We start from the raw sequence: 18,452 nt of genomic DNA, 5'->3' as shown, positions 1-18,452 counted from the left end.
AAGTATTTAATACATACAACTAGACAGTTTCCTACAAATACTTCATAGGGTAACTAGAATAAAATACCTTTTAAGCCTATCAAACAGTCCCACAAATATCAAGGATACTGTGTGATCTCACCTATAATGTGTTACAAAGTTTTTGAAGAACACCTGCATTTGTTCAGGACCTGATCAGGCTGCTAATTCCAGAAGCAAAGAGGATCCTTTCCTAGTGCAATCCTTACATTACCTGTTCAAAACAACACATTAGAAAAATGAGAAGACTCTGAAACTGAAGCAGTAAGGACAAAGAAAAAGCATGAGACACACTTGAGGTTTCCTGTGAAATTTCACATTATCAGCTGACTTCTTCAGTGCTGCCTTCAGAATACTTTTAACCTGAACACCAGAAATACTTCCTTATGAGTTATGTAGAAAGGTATTTTTGCTGTACTTCAAATTTTGAAATGGGTAGTGTTACTATTTTGTTCCTTGAGACAAAATTACAATGCTACTAAATAGAGAAGGTATGAGGAAAGCACATATAGATGATGGAAAGCAAATCTTCCAGATACTTTCTCACTTCCTTGGAAGATTTTTACCATCCCTCTGCCAAGAGCTTCTGTGCTTCCAGCTCAACCAGCTGAAGGGGTGGTTCATGCACATTGTCTTCAGAGGTAGTCAGAGTAGCCTCATCTACTGTTGGAGGTTTTTCAGTCCAGTGTGGCTTATGCAACCACTCCTCTCTTGCTCAGTTAAATTGATTCTTCAGAGATACCTGGGAGTTAGTATCTTCCATTGCAGTAATCTCTCCTATCAGCTTTAAAGAACAGGTTAAGGTGATGTCCGTGAAGAGCAACAGATAAAGCTGCTTTTGCCCTGGGACAAAAGGAGGAAGAGCAAGATGACATGAATTCTTTTCCAACCCTAACCTTTTGACTCCACAAATCTATAAAGCAAAGAAAAACATAAAAGGTGTACCATATGGCAGGAAGGCCTAAAAAGTAATTAAAATGCCTAAGCTTGATATAAGCAAAACTTGCAGAAAGCAGTTATGCCTACTGGGCAAGAATTAGTTTCCAGAAAAAAAAATAAATTGCAATTATCTCCAGTAGGCTGCTAAAGACAAGAGGAAAACTCTTCTTACTGCATTTTAAGTCTGGGGACATGATGCAAGTTCACACACACACTGTGTTAGCCAAGCTATGGTTCCAGCGACACTAAACCTCATATACAATAGCTACCATAAAGAAAAACATCTACACACAATTAGTCTTCCTATCATCCTCTACATAAACACACAAGCATTCTGCCCAATTAAGTGATTTTATGGAGATATGTCACCATGAAGAATGTAATGTTGGCCTAAAGCATGGTGACAAAGTAATGAAACTATTCAAAAGCAAAAGCCAGAGTTGTACTATTAGGCAAATTCATCCCTTAGATTGGTATTAACAAAGAAACTGTTACCTGTTGTCAATGTTTATGTTGAGAGTTTTGAAATAATCATAATATACCCTTTTGATTATTAAGAAAATTTTGTCTCTAGATGGAATGATCAGCATATCACTGATTTGTGCTGACATGTAGCCCCTTCCCCCTTAAAAGAACTCATGGGGAAAGGTATTGGTTTGACAGTCTTGAAGATTTTATGCGGCAATGAGGTGCACACAGAGGAGATGGTAAGAACTTGCTTGTAGCATCCTGGAAGCGTGCTGGGGCCTTGTCTGCAGGAGGGAGCTCCATACCAGGCTCTGTTCTCGGCCATCCTGCAAAGGCTGGCAATGATGCACAGACTTGCATTTGGATTTAAAACACATTGACAGTTCAAATATCGCAGTGCCTGCTTATCTGTCAAAACCCAAGTTAATATAGATTCCAGCTCTGGAAAGTGCCGTCTTCAAACTCTGAGCCACTAGTTTCCAACACCTTCTCCAGTGGGATTTTGCTGAGCGTGGGCTGCAAGCCAAGCAGCAGCAACCTTGCCTTGAATTCAGATTCTCTTGCCATTTTTCCCCTGCACCTTTTCCACGTCCTTTTGCAGTCATCCTCTCCTTTTAATCTGAACTGGCATTAGTTTTTCTGCATGCTCCTTTATAAAACTACTCAAATATCTCCTTCCCTCCTTCCACACACTCACAGACATTTTACTCTTGGAAGAAGGCCTCTGTTGACATGATGTATCACTAAATGCCACAGGAAAACTGAACCCTCTGTCAGTAATGAGTTGCTAGTAGAGTCAATAAGCAAATAGACAGGACCACCTGTAGAAACAACTCAAACTAGGAAGTTCGAGCTATAAAAGGATAGTTTAAAAAAAGTAATAATAAAATATGGCTTGGGTACACAAAAGGAGGTTCTAGAATCTTCTATAATGGAAGTTTAAAGGACAGGCTGAAAATAGCTACCAAGAACAGATCACATACACGAGCCTAGCTCAGCAATGGATACTGTATTAGTTCTCATAACATCCCTTCCCAGCTTTACATAAATCTTATCACCTAATTTTAAAATTAATTAAGCTAATTGTATAACTGTTTTACAATAGCAATATATGTACCTGAACAGAAACTTCTGTAAGATATCTGGCTTCATGCCACAACCCACTATGACTAGATTAAAGACTGACTCAAGGTACAGTTGGACGTGACAAAGCAGTGTAAGACAGGGGAGTCTTTTCCAGAGCTTCCAGAGGAACTGAGCTCAGCCTCCTGTTACTCAATATTCTGCGTTCACTTACAGCTCACTGATTGAAGTTGCCACTCACAAAATTTGAAACTAAGTTTGTAGCATGACCCTGTTCACATTATTTCATTAAGTAGTGAAGTCCACTTGATATCTTACATCCATCTGAGCAAAAATTAACACCTAAATTAAAAACTTCACTACAAACAAGAACTGAAGGCTACAGAAGAGGAGACCCTCATCCATTAAACATAGGGTACTAACATGCTATATTAACAAAAAGTGGTGTGTGTTTTATGAGAGTATGACACAAAGCAAAAAGATAGTCTCTACATGTGATTGTTAAGAACAAAACCAGGGCATTCTGTGTTGGGATGTCCACTTTACAAAGACAAAGATATTGGAGAAGATGTTGGAAAGACTTACACCTATATTGCAAGAACTAGGTCATTCCCAGAGTGGGGGTGGGATAGGAAAGAGACAGAAATTGGGACTAAACAGGCCAAAAGGGTCAAACCCTAACTTGATTATGTACATGAAGTTTTATTGGGAAGAAAGAAGAGGTACTAAAAAGATGCTGGCGCAAACAAAACAATACAAAGAACAACTGAGTGGACTAAAAGGTCCAGAGACTTCAAGGTAGGTACAAATTTACAACAGTGAGATAAAACACTGAGCACTGGAATCTATGATACTGTCTTTTAGGTCTTCAGTTCAGAACTGAATTAGAAAAACAACAAGTGGAGGGGGTGGAAGGAAGCAAAACAGTGTTTTATGTGGTGCCAATATATGCTGTAGACAAAATACCAGTTACTGGTGAAATATAATGACCTTTGATTACGTGGCAATGTGTGTGTAGATGATCTAATAATCCTTCCGAACCTTAATTATTTAAGAAGTCCATAATGCATCTATTTTTAAACATATAGTTTAACCATGAGACATAATGGGCAAAGTATGACATGAAAACAGATATTCATGCCAACCAAGACAGATACTTTTTTGGGGGGAGGGTTGGGGGGATGGGGGGTGTGTCCCTCACTCTATTATACAGTTCTTACCCTGTGTTGTTTATTCTAGTTAGCAAGTTCTGTCAAACCAAGGTCAGAGGCCAAAAGAAGAAAGTGACTACTGTTTAACATCAAACATTTCTGCACTGGACTCCTCGAGGCCTGCAAAATTATAGACAGAGATATTTTAATGAAGCAGAATGGTAATCAAGTCAAAGTGCAAAAAAGACAGCTCTCAGTGAGTCACTTTGGGAAAGCCACATCAGTAGCGCCTCTCAGATCTACCACAGTCAGATAGATGTTCCAGAGATCAAGCCCACCAGCATGACAATGTGCCTGAGAGACACAGTATCATAAATGATACAAAACAGAAATGATACTAGATAGTGTACATTAGAGGTAACAGAACTACAAGTTTTATCTTAAGTATAAGTATTTGATAAAAAAGAATTATATGTAAGTGTTGTTCACACTACCCCTAAACACAACTCCACAACATCCCTGTTTCTCCTTTCGCATTAGACAGCCAGATGCTGCCTACCTTTAAGGCACCTTGAAGATACTAAATAAATATGAGAAACAGGATCCTACCCTCAGGCACAAGGTATGTATTTAGACAGGTGTACCTCCCCTGATCAGTCAGCACCTTTGAAATTCAGAGCACATAAATTTGACCGTACAAAATAATGACTAACAACTAATTGATGAATTGAGGACCATCATCCCAGGGTTTCAAATCAGAGGCCCTGCAGCATAAGCACATACAGCATGAATAGCCTGAGGATACTGACCCATTTGCACCCACCACCCCTCTTGTTAAGCAAGTTGCCCTCTCTTTCTATTCAGACTCGGCCTTGCACCTGGATAGTGCTAGTTTCATAGGCTATGGAGTCCAGACATCACAGAATAGCACTGACGTACTTCCAGCATTTGTTTCTCAAGGGTGTCCATGTCATACTGGCACTAAGATTCATCATATTTTGTTTTTCATATTGTTTCAATATATCTTAAGACATCTTCATAAGTAAGCCAGGCAAATGTGATTTAGAAGGAAGTTGCAATGTAAAACTATAATCAGAGGAGTAGCTCATGGTTCACCAGTAAACTGGTAAAATGATCAAGTAAGACTCTGGAGGTATCTGCCTGAAGTCAAACCAGAAGGTGAAGGAGGGCCAAGCACTTCTGAGACAGAATTAGAATTAAAGGTGGTCTTGAAAAATTAAGAAATGCTTCAAGGGGGGCAACACACACAAAAAAAAAGGCAGCCACCACCATCATCCCACACCACCCCCCAAAAAAAGTATGTCTCAGTTGGCATGAATATCTGCGCAAAAATGGGAAAACTGTGCAGGCAGAAGTTCTGCAGAAAGGATCTCAGTTACAGAGGATCATAAACTGAGTGCTTAGAGCTTGGTGCTGTCAGTAAGTATGCTGAAATGGGAGGGCTGATTTCCGTCTCAAAATTTTTCTCTGGAGGCACCCATGCTCAGCTGTTTAGTATTTCAGCTCTGAAAGGCAGTTTATGTCACATTTTGCCTTGCCTTATATATCTTATATTCATAGGCTCAGCTTTGCCCATCAACCATTAAACAACTATTTCATTAACTGATTTTTTGAAGGTGTTATGTACCTTCTTCTCTGCTTACAGACATACACCTGGGAAGGTCATTTGTAAGACACAAACTATGCTGACACATTGCTTAGAGTATTTAGTAAGACAGAATTTTTCTCTCTGATGATTAATTTCAAATAGTAAGTCTATTGACTCCTGCAAGGTTAAAAGCACAGTTCGAGGTGCTTAAGACTGTGCCCTTGCTGGCCTTAGTACCGTCTTCACATTTGATCTCTGCCAGTCCCAAAGACAATCTCTGGAAAACTGCACTAGCCTTAGCAGTTTTGTCAGATCATGTTTCCTGACAAATAGAAATTATTTTCCTCCGTTATACATATGTCAGCTCTCCAGCTATTGGGAAGGGGGAGCTTTCAGCAGTTAAGCTCATACTTAAAATAGTTCTATAGTGCAGGGACACCTTGCTGCTAATCAGAGTGACCCAAACATAATTTAAGAAGACAATGACAATTCATCTTCTGATAGTACTGCTAATTAGATGGCTAAGCATATTTAAAACAGCAGAAGAACGTCTGCAGTGAAACAACTATTTTAGCATCCAGAACTGCCCAAGACAAAACCATTAATTCTTCCCTGGATGTCAAAAGACTTCACCATTCCTCAATAGTAAAAACCCGCAAATTCCCCAGCAACCACACCTGTACATCAACACGACCTTCCCAACATGCAAACACACCGGACACTGAATTTGCTCAATTCTATACTGGATAAGTGAACCCTGTTTTCATGTATACATTAATAATAAACTGCCAAAAGTCCATTTTTAATATTCAGCCAAAGTGTCTAAGTATTTCCAGTCTCTCTCAAAAGTTCAGCTACAGAATGCAGAGCCAAAAAGAATACCTGAAGGAATTTTACAGCAAATTTAATATCTCATACTGGCTTTGAACCCGAAGGTATATTTAAATAGAAAAAGATCCTGGGTTTTAGTCTGACTGCTGTCCCAACACACATTTTATAATTAATATTATCTATTTACAAATACAATATTAAGCATAATACGGAAACTAATCTCTCCCACAATTACTCATAGCTCTCTCAGTCCTTATTGGTCTTCCCAGCTAGGAATTTAAAGGTTTGGGATCACAGCTGGACATTGTTCATTTACAGACAGTCTTTGCCTAGCTCCATCTTAAAAAGCAAACCTCAGTGTGCTGCACTTGCTGCTAAAAATTAGAACAGGCACTAGTCGGCTGCTTCAAACTAGATCGCTAATAGTTTGAGAGTTCAGGTTTTCTAAACTAGTTTCTATAATACTTGAAATTCATGTTCACCCAAATACTAAGTATTATAGTGATGGCTAACAAAATCAAAATGCTAGTTTAATACTTTATCCTGAATAAGCCACAAAGTTTAATTTGTGTATGAACGAAGGTGCACTAGAAATGCTAAGAGATCATGCATAACACATGTGACCACTAATATATACATCTAAGTTGCAATGTACTCCTATTCCCAAGTTAAGAGAAAGCAACTTCTATCCACTGTGGTAGACTATATTTTAAAAAGAGTTTCCACAGAAAAGGATGGAGGGGAAGAAATCACTGAAAACAATTGTCAGTTACATAGCAAAACAAAAATCCCAAACCCTCAAAACAGCCCAAGCATTCTTTGCCAAATCACTTGAGTAGTCCAATGTACGATACTCACAAAACAAATACACAACTGAAAAAAGCTCTGGTGACATGGGATTTTTTTTTGAGATACCTTTGCTAATTTAAAGAGAAGGCTTCATTGCTCTTGTAAAGTTACTTACGCAGTAAGTCTAGAACTATCCTGGATTTTTCTGTGTTCTGTCATTTAGCTGGAAGCCCGCAGATCAGACTGAACTTTTAACTGTATCAAACCATGAGGCTCTCCCTCCTGGAAGCACATCAAGGTTCTTGCATGAAATCTGATCATCAGCACAGCAGGATTAATGACAGGTGGTCAGGCTGATAAACTAGCAGAACAGAAACCTGCTTAAACGAGTATGGAACTGCATCTAAGATAAGGTACTAATGCATTCTCACCCCTTTGTGCCAAAACTGAAGCGAGACCTTGTTTGAAGCTGATGTGAAAGTAAAGGCTTTATCACTCGTCTCCCTGCAGAAGGTCTGTGGTTGCTTCTGGGAAAACAGACACTAGATACTCAGGCTCCGAGGGACCACTGCACTCAGAGTAATGCCACTGATTGCAGACGGACACGGTGTGATGTCTAGTTTAGCTTACTGAAAGGGGGAATGGCAGGGAAAGGTTTTTAAAGAGGTAGCAGACTTACTTTATGCACAGGAAGCCAAACCAGATATCAAGGATTTCTCTCAATCAACGTAAGTTCTCAAAGAGATGTTTACCTCTGCATGACACTACCTGACTAAACAAAGTGCTCTCATAAAATAAGATTTTCTTAGTAAATCACTTACTATGAATGCTGGAAATCTCCCTTTACTTTTAGCCACTTTTCCCCCCCACCTACTTTTCTTTTGCAGCAACCAATAATACCGTACCTTTCTGCTGGATATGCAAGCACCTTCCCTCAGGGCACTTCTCCATGACGTTCCTCACCAATGCATAGTAGAATATTACAGCTATTTCACCCAGTAAGTCTATCCACAAAATATGTAGCTATTTGACTACAAAACTTTTTGAACTCCCAACATAAATATGGTTGGCAATACTACTACAGGATAAATTAATAATGTAAGCAGTGGAAAAATCCAAGTATTAAAGAGGGCAAAACCCTGAATTTACACAATAGGAAAAGACACAATGCCCCATCAGCAATGCTGAGATAAACCTAAGGCAAAACTACTCCAAAACATGAATTCTGAAATTCGCACAAACAAACCGAGGTCTGTTATTCCCCAGTTACTTAGAGATGACCCAAGTCTACTGGTACGCTTTTACACTTCACAGCAGCCTCATCATAAAAGCTGTAAAGATGAGTTCCAGCAGCAAATAGAACTTTAAAAGTCTGTTCATTTCATGTTAAGAAATGTCTGGACACAAAGACAGGTCCTACAAAATGCATCATAGAAAATTTTCCAAACAGGAAAAATAAGAAGAAAAAAAACACCCACAACAAAACCTGGTTTTCAGTTGGTATACAAGCTGGCTTTATGAAGAGCTGACCTGTGCCAAGTCTTCCAAACACCCCAAACAAAATTTTTCATGTCTGCCCATTTGAAAGAATTAAAACCTTGTGTTAGTGGAAATTAAATTTCATGTGTCTAGCTAAACAGAAAAACTTCTGCAGAGTGACTTGCTTTTACACAAGACAAGTATATATGGAGATCTGAATGCCTGTGGGTATTAAAGCAACATTTAAAAAATTTTCATTTTCTAATTCACATAGTTATTCACAGCAACAAAGCTGGATAAAAGGTTTTTTGGTTTAACTTCTTAAAGAAGAGACCACATGAAGTGTCATGGAATGGACTTAATATATTGTGAGATAAAATTTTCTGGCATTTCGCTGAAATGGAAATAATCTGGAGGGTGACTTTGTTTAAAGTCAGAAACTAGGACAAGGAAACAAATTATTTTCACAATGCCTGTAAGCCTGGAATTCAACTCAATGTCCTCTTCCTCTATGATAAACCTTACCAGAACAGTCAGAAAGCAGAAATATCACCATCACTATAAAACTGCGGTTGCCTATATGGTTCCACAAACTGCTTTACAAAGATCCTATCCACTTCCCAGATCCATAGCAGCCAGCCACTGACAACATCAGTTTTTCCCATTCATACTATTTACTTCAAGCTAATCTCTCTGATCATTTGAATTAGAGGCGTGGCACAACAAGCAGCAAAGGAAACAGAGAAGAGCAGCTAATTGTATTGTAACCTCAGTGCAATTAATTTCATGGTTTCAAATTCAGTAACTGTGTGTAGATCTAACACATGCATCTAGTGTTGGGAGGCAAAGGAATGAGTACAATCCCACAAAACTAATAACCTGGCTAAATTAAAGACATTCACACTTACATATAAGAGGACCAATAGCCATTGGTATTTAATATACTACATGAATGCGAAAATACACAACAGAGACCAAAAAATAAACCAATTTTTTTAGCTTTTATGTGTCTCCCGAAGAGCCTCTGCAGCTCCCCAGATAGATTACAAGTGATAAAAAATAGCTGGAAGAGTGACAGAGGAAATATTTGAGACCTGCAAGTTCTTCATCACTCACTCACTCTCAGCACAAAAAATGAAGCAAATATGGAGAGAAAAGAACTAAACACACACCTTGAACACATCAGAGAAGAAACCAGAGCCGATTTTTTCACGTGTGAAGTCATCAAGATGAGTAAGTCTGGAAAAGGCACTTATCAGGGCTCTGTATGAAGAGGTACAAACTCTTCCTATCTGGGATGCAGTCCCTTCTCCTCCAGTGCCACCATCAAAGTCTTCAGTGCGCTCCAAGCGTGGTGGAAATCCTGCTATTGAATTCCGCTTACTTCGGTCCATTTTGAAAACAAGGTTTTATTTTACCAAGGAAGAACTCACATCTTAGGTCATTTGCCGTCTTCTCTGCCTTTGTTAGATCCTAAAATACAAGAAATTGAGATTACTGTTATCATAAACATATCTAGTAAGTTTGATAGGACTTCAACACAGCTTGCGCATATTTAAGAGAATAAGGGGAAAAAAAAAAGCAGAAGGTATCCAAGTAGGGGCATCAAAAAACAAAGGAGAGGGGGAAAAAAACCAAAAGAAAAAAACCCACCACAAAACAGCAAAACCAACCACACAGCATCATCAGTAAAGACAGACAATCTAATGATCTTTTACTTTAGATTCATGGAAATAACCTCAGCTATTACAAGATGAATAAGTTTGGAACTCAAAATTTAACTGCTAACAAAAAACTCTCATTCCCTCCCCCAGCCCCTTTCATTTTTTTACATAAATTCTGGTTGCTAAAACAAGCAACTAAGCTGGAGGAAACCCACAAAATGTAACGTTCTATTCTACTTCACTGGCGGTTGGTGACCAATCTACTGCTATTGCAAGAGAACGTTTCACATTAGGGGCTGAACAGAGGATCCCTAACCATAAAAAACAGATCAACTTTCAGTTAACTTAAAGAAAATTGTTAGCTGTCAATAACAGTAGCTGGAGCACCAAAACCTTTGTTTTTAAAACTTCCAGCTACGAGCGTTCCAAGACCAGTTCCTTAACTGGTAGGACACAAGTTTATACATACTAAAGATCCAGCTCCAGATTTATAAAAATATCAACAATACTGCTACAAAACCAAAGTATTCTTGAAAGAAAATGCCAGAACAATTCTCCCCACAAACACACTTTATAAAGCTATATTAATTTCAGTTCAACTGAAAACACAGGAAACAAGCTACATTTGCCAAGTAGAAGGGGGGAAAAAAGGTAAGGGATTTTTTTTTCTTTTAAGAGGATGATGAAGCAATCAGGATGACTCTGGAGCCCATCAAATTCAGTTTGGACTGGTAAACCTGACAGGTGGCCTACTTTTTTAAAAAAAAAAAAAAACAACTTAGATTCAGGAGGTTATTTATCTTTTCTACACTTATCTGTTCATTTACAGCAATCTGGTGAGCCCCTACAAAACCTGAACAAAGTGAGCAGTCACAAAGAGGATAAATTGCCTTTTTTTTCCCCTCCTTCCCCCCGCCCCCCCCCCCCCCAGTGTGAATGAAAAACTGGTGGGAGGGGAAGGAAACAATAAAATTTAAAAAAAAAAAAGGTGGACAAAATAATCACGAAGCAGGGAGCAGGCCAGGCAATTATACTTCTATTTAAACAGATGTACAGAACATGAATATTACACTAAATTTGAAGAACATCTCAAAAACAGAGGCACGCCAGCTGTCCTCTGAATATATAGCAGTGTTGCTATACCCATGTTTTGTATGCAGTGTATCTTTCAGAGATGCTCTGTGCCAACACATCAGAAAAACACATAGTCCTTCCCTGCCTTCAGAAGTAAGCTCTCTTGAACTGGGTGGAATTAATTTGGAGGTTGTCCTCTCCAAAAAACGGGGAAAAAAACACCTCCATAATTTTCAAGGGTGTTTATTTCAAATACCTTAACACCTACCTCTCTAAATAGGAGTTGGTGAATATAAGCGAGTCTTATCAAGGCCTCATTAAGATAATTTAATCACTACCAAATCCCATGTTGGGGTATTCCTACAGATTTTTATATGCAGACTCCCACATGCAGGAGCTTACTGCACTTTTCAGATTATACTACTACATAGTCCAATGTTATGGTGTGGCTGACTGCCACACAGAAGATCAGGATCCAATTTCTGACCTCATATTCTTGCCCCATGAGCCTTGAGGGTCTGGAAAAGGTACAGAAGCACCATGAGAAGATAAAGCCTGTTGTATCTCCCCAGCTGAGAAAAATAGCCCAGAGAACCTCCTCAGCTATAGCAAAGATACCTGGGAATTTCCAAGGCATGCTTAAATAATTCCTTTTGATCTGAAAGGGACAAACTATAATTTGGTTACTTTTCAAGGAGAAAACAAAAGAACTGTCTATGGAAGGAGGACAGGCAGGAAACCAGTGTTAACAATTCATTTTCTGGAACAGTCTGGAGACTGACCAGAAAACCTGCTGTAATTGAAACAATTTTTTAAAAACTTACTTGCATCAGAGTAGTACCCACATGCACTAGACACTTTCTAAGTAAGGGAGCAAGCATTTGCCCCAGAAATGCAGTCTGACACTCCAGTATCACAGCAACACCATATAAAGTGGACCCAGGAGCTTCTAGACACCCCTGCTAAATCTAGTAATACAACACATCCACACTGCAGCCCAGCAAACTAAAGCAACTTGTAAATCAGGGCAGTAAGTTTACATTCTCAGGTGAAGTAAGATATATGCAAAAACAAACTAGGAAAGACTGCTGTTGTCTTACCTACAGGAAGATACCAAGTTAGATAAGCAATCTTAAACAGGAGGAAAAGCCTAACTTTGCCTTAAGTATCCAGACACCATTAACAAAAGATCAGCTCTCAACATAGTCTCTCAATCTAATTTTTTTTAGCCAAATGAAAAAAAATCTCCTTCACACATACAGATCCTTTTGATTGAAATCACATGGCGAAGTTTCCAAAACTCTTTACAAATCCCACAATGAAAGAAGAGATTCAAAGTACTTCACACAACATAAACCCCAAAAGGTTTTGCCATCTGGATTCCGAAGTAACCCATTCCTTCATTTTTACCTGCTAGAGTTTGCCTTCTTTCCAGACAGCTACACAAAATCCTTGGAAATTATTAGGATAGAACTCTATTTGTCTAGTTTTCTGCCCAGGATTGCCTACACAGAATTACAGGAAAACTTCAAGTGGGCACAATTCCAAGCAGGCCTCCTGTCATTTTGGCCAATTACACTAATGATCACATTCTCAATGAAATCAACCAAGGTTTAATTGACTGTCAAGTCAGTCTGAGGTACTTTAATTTACTACCTTGTATGGTTAATTAAAGTGCAGTGAACAGAATCCAAGACGATCCTGCAAATCCTGCAACCAGCCAAAAGGTTGTTGGGTATTTTTTTTCATATTAAAGTTCAGCTTAAACCAATAAATTCTTAGCTTTCAGACCAATTTTTCTGACATCCTTATACAAGAAAAACACACCCCACTCTGCCAAGACAAAAACATTTAGAAATACACCTCTCAAAACGCATACCTGCCCTACTCATCCATTTATTACATTATTGAGAAGCAATTTCAGAATGTTTCATGCCCTAGCACATTTCAACTTCTTCGTTTAAAAAACACAAACCTTGAAGAAATAAAAATATTATCCACGTTAATATTATACTAAGATCAGTTCCTCCACTGTATGAATGCATTGATTTTTCGAATTGTAGAAATTACTATAAATACAAATACTATCAGCATTTATTTGGTTAATTAGACATTTGGCATTCAAAACCAATGCCTAAGCCTGCAAATATTTAAAGATGTAAACCTCACAACAGCACATCAAGTTATACCCCACACATCAATGTAAAACTAACAGGTGACATATATTAGCCAGCACTTAACATTTTATACTTCATAGACATAAAAATGGGGAAGGCTTCTCAACTTTAGCAGCATCTCTTTAATGCCTCGGGGTATAAAACAAGATCCTTCCAAAAAAACATTTCAATTCATTACTAAGACTTTTTCTGTCTCCAGTATCTTTATAACGTGCATATTTGTACTCAAACGTCAAACTCACAATTTCCTAAAAGATGGCCTTAACAACAACAACAACCATTTTTAGACACAGAAGACTGTCGCTAGGCATTCAGCCTGGAAAGCAATAAATCTGATGGATGCATGTTATTAATTTGAAAAGGTTTTCTGAAGAACAAGATGCCAAAGCTTTGACATAAGTTATTTGCCAAGAGTTAACTATTTAAACTCTTAGTTTGATGTAGCTCAAAACACAGCACTACAAAAACATGAAGGAATTATGCTGGCAAGTGTCACTCAAAAAAAAAAAGGGGGGGGGGGGCCAGGAAGAATTCACTGTAGTAAGGTGCAAATTTCAGAGAAGCTTCAAAGGAATGTAAAGAACAAAATTTTCCAAAGACTGAATTGACTTTGAGGTCACCTGCCTAGGAGAAAAAAAAAAAAAGAAAAAAGTGTTCAGGAATGAAACACAAGAAATCAAACTAAACAGGTAAAGAGAACCAGGCATTTCACAATTTTGTTCTCAACAGCTGTCATCCATTTTCCTAACAGAGGAAAGTTCCTTGGTTTGTCCATAACTTAGCTTCTTGTCTTTGGGAGAAAGATAATACCAAATATTTACAGACAAAGTAAATACAGTACCAGAGCTTGCACTATGTTTAGCCCAGCTCATCCTGAAGCTGAAGTCTTTTTGACTACTTTTACAGGATTAAATCTTAGGGTCCAGTTTACAGTCTCAATTGCAACATTACACTCGAATGTGAAAATCCCACCATTTTCTATTTCAATTTAGGTAACACTTTGCTTTAATTTCGTCTCCGCTGTAGGGCATAATTCCTAGCTCTAGCCAGTACTGTCATAGTATAAGCTTCCCATAACTAGGGCTGACACTCCTCAGAACAGCACTGAATTGGCCCTACTACACCACTCCAGAAACTGGAAGTCTGCTAAAATGCATCGTCGTTTTGTAATGCAAACAAACCTCCAAAGAGGCTAAGCAGAAACAAACAGTTCATTTATTTTGTGACTGTAGCCAAGTCTGAAACCAGTAAGAGAAACTAGCCATTAACTTATTGCAAAGCTCAGGACTCAGGGCCAAGGTTGTAGGTTTAAAAATATTTGCATCCAGCATAGGCATAAATTCTGGCACATATTTAGAAGGCAAACAGAACTGGGGGGGTGGGAAGATCAGAAACCCACAAACAAACAAAAAACCGCTTGATCCTTACGCCCATAGTATAATTGCCAGCAGTTTCTAGGGTCCAATTATAATAAAAAACTAAACCTCTACAGAAGGACCTTGCAAAAATCCATTCATCTCCTAGTCTGGTTTTATTCCCTCCAGTCCACAGTGCAGACAGACTCTAGCCTAGTTACAGAGCATCGTCAGAGTTAAATGATCACTCAAGTAGACCATGTACAATACACAGCTGCTGCATCAAATGGATAATTATATTATGTTTGCCTAACAAAACAGCGCTCAGTAGAGACACTGAGAAGCCACTCATGCCTTCCAGGTGTCAGCAAGCTGACATTTGCTTTAGCTCTTGAGAAAAACAAAGGGAGGCAAAGCCTTCCAATACCAACAGGTATTGTAACATCTCAATAATCAAGGCATTTTCCCCTTGGCCTCTCTGCCAGGTTTATGACTGAGAGCTGACAGATCTGTTAGCACTGGGGGGGGGCTTGCAGGAGACGAGCAGCAACTTTCTGTTGCTTCACTGCAGCCAGTGAGACAATCCAGCACCGCAAGACAAGAAAAGAGAACAATAATGCTTGTAAGAGGGAGGAAGATCAAGTAAGCAGGCTGAATTACATACCTGACTAACCTCTATTGGACAAAACCTTACATATCATCAAACAAGACAGTCAATATTTGTATTTTCCAGCTAAAAGTATAATCTCCACAACTATTAAACACATTCCATAATCTACCCTTAAAATACAGCTGAAACACCAGTCCATGTTACCTCAAAACGGCCAGTACCATGTTTACTTCAGGTACCAGCTGCACAAACAGAACAGTAACACAGTCTTGACTAACCCGTTTATGAATTTTTGAAGCAAGAACAGGGCTTCACAAATCTGTTGTTGGTAAGGTACTGGAGGCATTGGAGTCTGCTGGTATTTACATATCAATCTGAAGCACCCTGAGTACCAAGGAGGAACATGTAACTCGGTTTGTGAGCCACAGACCTGGAGCATACAAAGTCAGCCTTCAGAAGCAACGTTATTTCAGCTACCTCCCCTCCTGGCTGCAAGAGCTATGACAGTTCTCCAGCACAACCAATGGGACAATCATATCAAAAAGTGGCTTAGCCACTACCAGAAATGTGTTCAACTTAAAAATAAGTGAGAGGGCCATATGAAAAGAAGCTTACTGTCTAAGTCAGAAGGAGGAGTTGGCAACAGACAACAGATGGAGCCAATGGGATAGTTGCTGATTATTAGATGCACTTACCGACAGACAGCTTCAAATTAGTATATTACTAATAAGCAGGAAAAGGGCTTAAAAATTTTATGAACATTGACCATTTTTTTGATCTTGCCTAGAAGAGCACTTATTTTTGTGCCAGGCTGCAAGGATCCAATAAAAAGCTTCGCTGTTGTGCAAATGCATGGTTCTCAGCTACAGGAAGAATACAGAAAGGGAACCTATGATGCAAGTGAACCACAAGCTTCATTCTTTTCTGCAGCAGACACAGAAGCAGCCCTTTAACCCTGAGTTTCTTTCATGAATTTGTGAAATCATTTACATAAAGAATTACAATGCAAAAGCACAAATGTATAGAATTGGAGGTTACAGGAGGCCTACACCACCACTCATGCAGACCAACTTTCTCCTTCCACAGTCAGAAAAATATTAAGCACTGAAGCAAGGATTGCTCCATCCCTACCTCCTGCTCCACTCCTGCTGCCAGCCAAGCATCCTAACAAAACAGCACAAAAGAAGTTCAAAGCAAAAACCATAGGAGAGCACACACTTGCCACCAGGTACAGGGAACACACACCCCTCTACCTTCTGATCAAGCTGCTCAGGTTTTGCATGCGAGTTTTATATTAAGACAAACCAAAACGGACAACAGAATTACACAGCCATGTCTACAGCTGTACAGTATACTTCTGCGAGAGTCAGAAAAATGACACTGTTATTGGTCTATCAGGATACAGTATGCAACGATAATTTCCAAAGATGAAGATGATGAAAGGCTTATGGCTAAAACACTGGGTATATCAGAGTTTCTCACTAAAAAAAAAATCTTATCTTAGGTTGTAAATTCCACTGCCTAATTAGGTACATAGAACTGTAAGTCTGTTGATTTTGCAGACAATAAAATATGCTAGAACTCTGATCTCTACTAAAAAATTAATCATTTCAGTTGAAGCATAAAAGCTTCTCATAAATGATCCTAAATACTAGCCATAAGTCTTTTTTAGAGGGACAGACAGAAAGGTATAAACTTAAATAAAATTCAGTTCGGTACTCCTGAAATTTTAGATTTCAACTATCAAGGTACCACCTATCAGAATACCCAAGCTGAAAGTCCCCCGAACTTAAAGCAAATACAGTTCCCACCCTCAAAGGAATGCACCATGAAGAGCGACCATCTGCGTTTATATAGCACCTTTCATCTGAAGGCCACAAAGCAAACATATATGCACGTACACCTGAACAGCCGAGCCTGTCACTAAAACGTGATTCACGTATTCTTACAGGGTAAGAATACAGCAAAACCCGCGCCAGGCTTTCACACCTCTTGGTAAAGCGACCATTTTCAAGGCAATCCTCGCGTGGTTGGGAAAAGCCCCCAGCCGTGTCCGGGCAGCTCCTCGCCCCCGGTCAGGACAGGGGTTTCTGCAGCCGGCTCTCCCCGCAGCGCTCCGGTCCTGCGGCTCCCGCCCCCGCTCCACACCCCCAGGGGTGCACCCCGCAGCCCCCCCCCATCTCCCCCGCTCACCGAGACGCACCGCTCGCCCCGCCGCACCGGGGCCGGGGGGACCCCGCCCGCTGCCCCCTCCCCGCCGCCAGAAGGCTGCCCTTCCCCGGAACGGCCCCCCTCTTCCCCCGGGGGCGCCCCCCACCCGCAAGGCCCTTCCCCTCGCCGCTCACCCGCAGGGACGCGGGGTACCCCCGGTGTCCCCCGCCGCCCCCCGGCCCTTACCTGAGCGGCGGCGCCAGCAGGGCCCGCGGGCGGCGCGGCCTCTCATGGCTGCATACCCCACCCGCGGCCAAGCCCCAGCTCCTCAGCAGCCCGGCGAGGGTCTTCCCCGCCGCTGCGGCAAGCGAGGGGGCCCCATGTGAGGAGGGAGCCCAGCTGCGGAACCCGCGGCCGCGATCGCCCCAGCTCCTCCTCCTCCTCCTCCTCCTCCTCCTCACGCGTCCGCCCCCCCGCTGAGCCGCCCACAGCACCGGGGCGGCTCCCGACCGGGAGACGCCCCTCCCTAGCATCCAATCAACGCCGGGAAAAGCTGGATGGACGGTGGCGCTCGACCAATGGACGAAGGGAAGGCGGGCGGAGTGACTCGCAGGTAGTCCACGTGAGTGGCGCTTTCTAATTGGCCATGAGCGACTTGAGAGGCAGGAAGTTTGACCAACCGCACGAGAGACAACAACTCCCGGAGGCAGAGTGGGAGCCAATGGTAGGAAAGAGAGGGGGGCGTTGCTAGGGGCGCCTCGCTTCCACTGGTCAGCCTTTGAGGGCGGATTATAAATAAGAGAGTTAGCCAGTAGGGGTGTGGTGCGCGCCGTGACGGACGGGCGGAAGAGCCAGTCACCGTATGTTTATAGGCAGTGGTAGGCGTGAAGCTGTCAGGGGAGCGGGTTGTGTGCGGGTGCCATGGCGGTGGTGGGCCGGGTCGCTGGGGAGAGGCTGGCGGCCGAGCGGCCTCGCATCGCTGCGGCGGGGGCTGGGGTGTGCGCCGGCCGGTGATCGGCTGTCTGTCCGGGGAGGGCGGGAACCCCTGCCCTCT

The 18,452-nt window shown here is 41.0% G+C and overlaps 1 protein-coding gene across 3 annotated transcripts in view; it reads right to left on the bottom strand.

The window, feature by feature from the left end:
• TESK2 (testis associated actin remodelling kinase 2) overlaps positions 1 to 17,867 on the bottom strand; it is an 84,047-nt gene extending 66,180 nt beyond the window's left edge. The window contains exons 1-2 of one of the 3 annotated variants that reach the window (XM_064455206.1): positions 17,645 to 17,867; positions 9,540 to 9,840 (exon numbers count right to left, since the gene is read on the bottom strand). In XM_064455206.1, coding sequence (XP_064311276.1) covers positions 9,540 to 9,761 — 222 coding nt within the window. In that variant the 5' untranslated portion in view covers positions 9,762 to 9,840; positions 17,645 to 17,867. Of the gene's footprint in view, positions 1 to 121; positions 176 to 3,728; positions 3,840 to 9,539; positions 9,841 to 17,644 lie in introns of those variants that run through there. The other 2 variants (XM_064455209.1, XM_064455210.1) reach the window with 2 other exon arrangements.
• Positions 17,868 to 18,452: the final 585 nt, after the last annotated feature.

Source organism: Phalacrocorax carbo, chromosome 6, assembly GCF_963921805.1.
Source record: "Phalacrocorax carbo chromosome 6, bPhaCar2.1, whole genome shotgun sequence".
Lineage (NCBI taxonomy): Eukaryota > Metazoa > Chordata > Aves > Suliformes > Phalacrocoracidae > Phalacrocorax > Phalacrocorax carbo.
The sequence above is the reverse complement of the archived record's forward strand: the minus strand, read 5'-3'. Positions and strand labels throughout refer to the sequence as shown.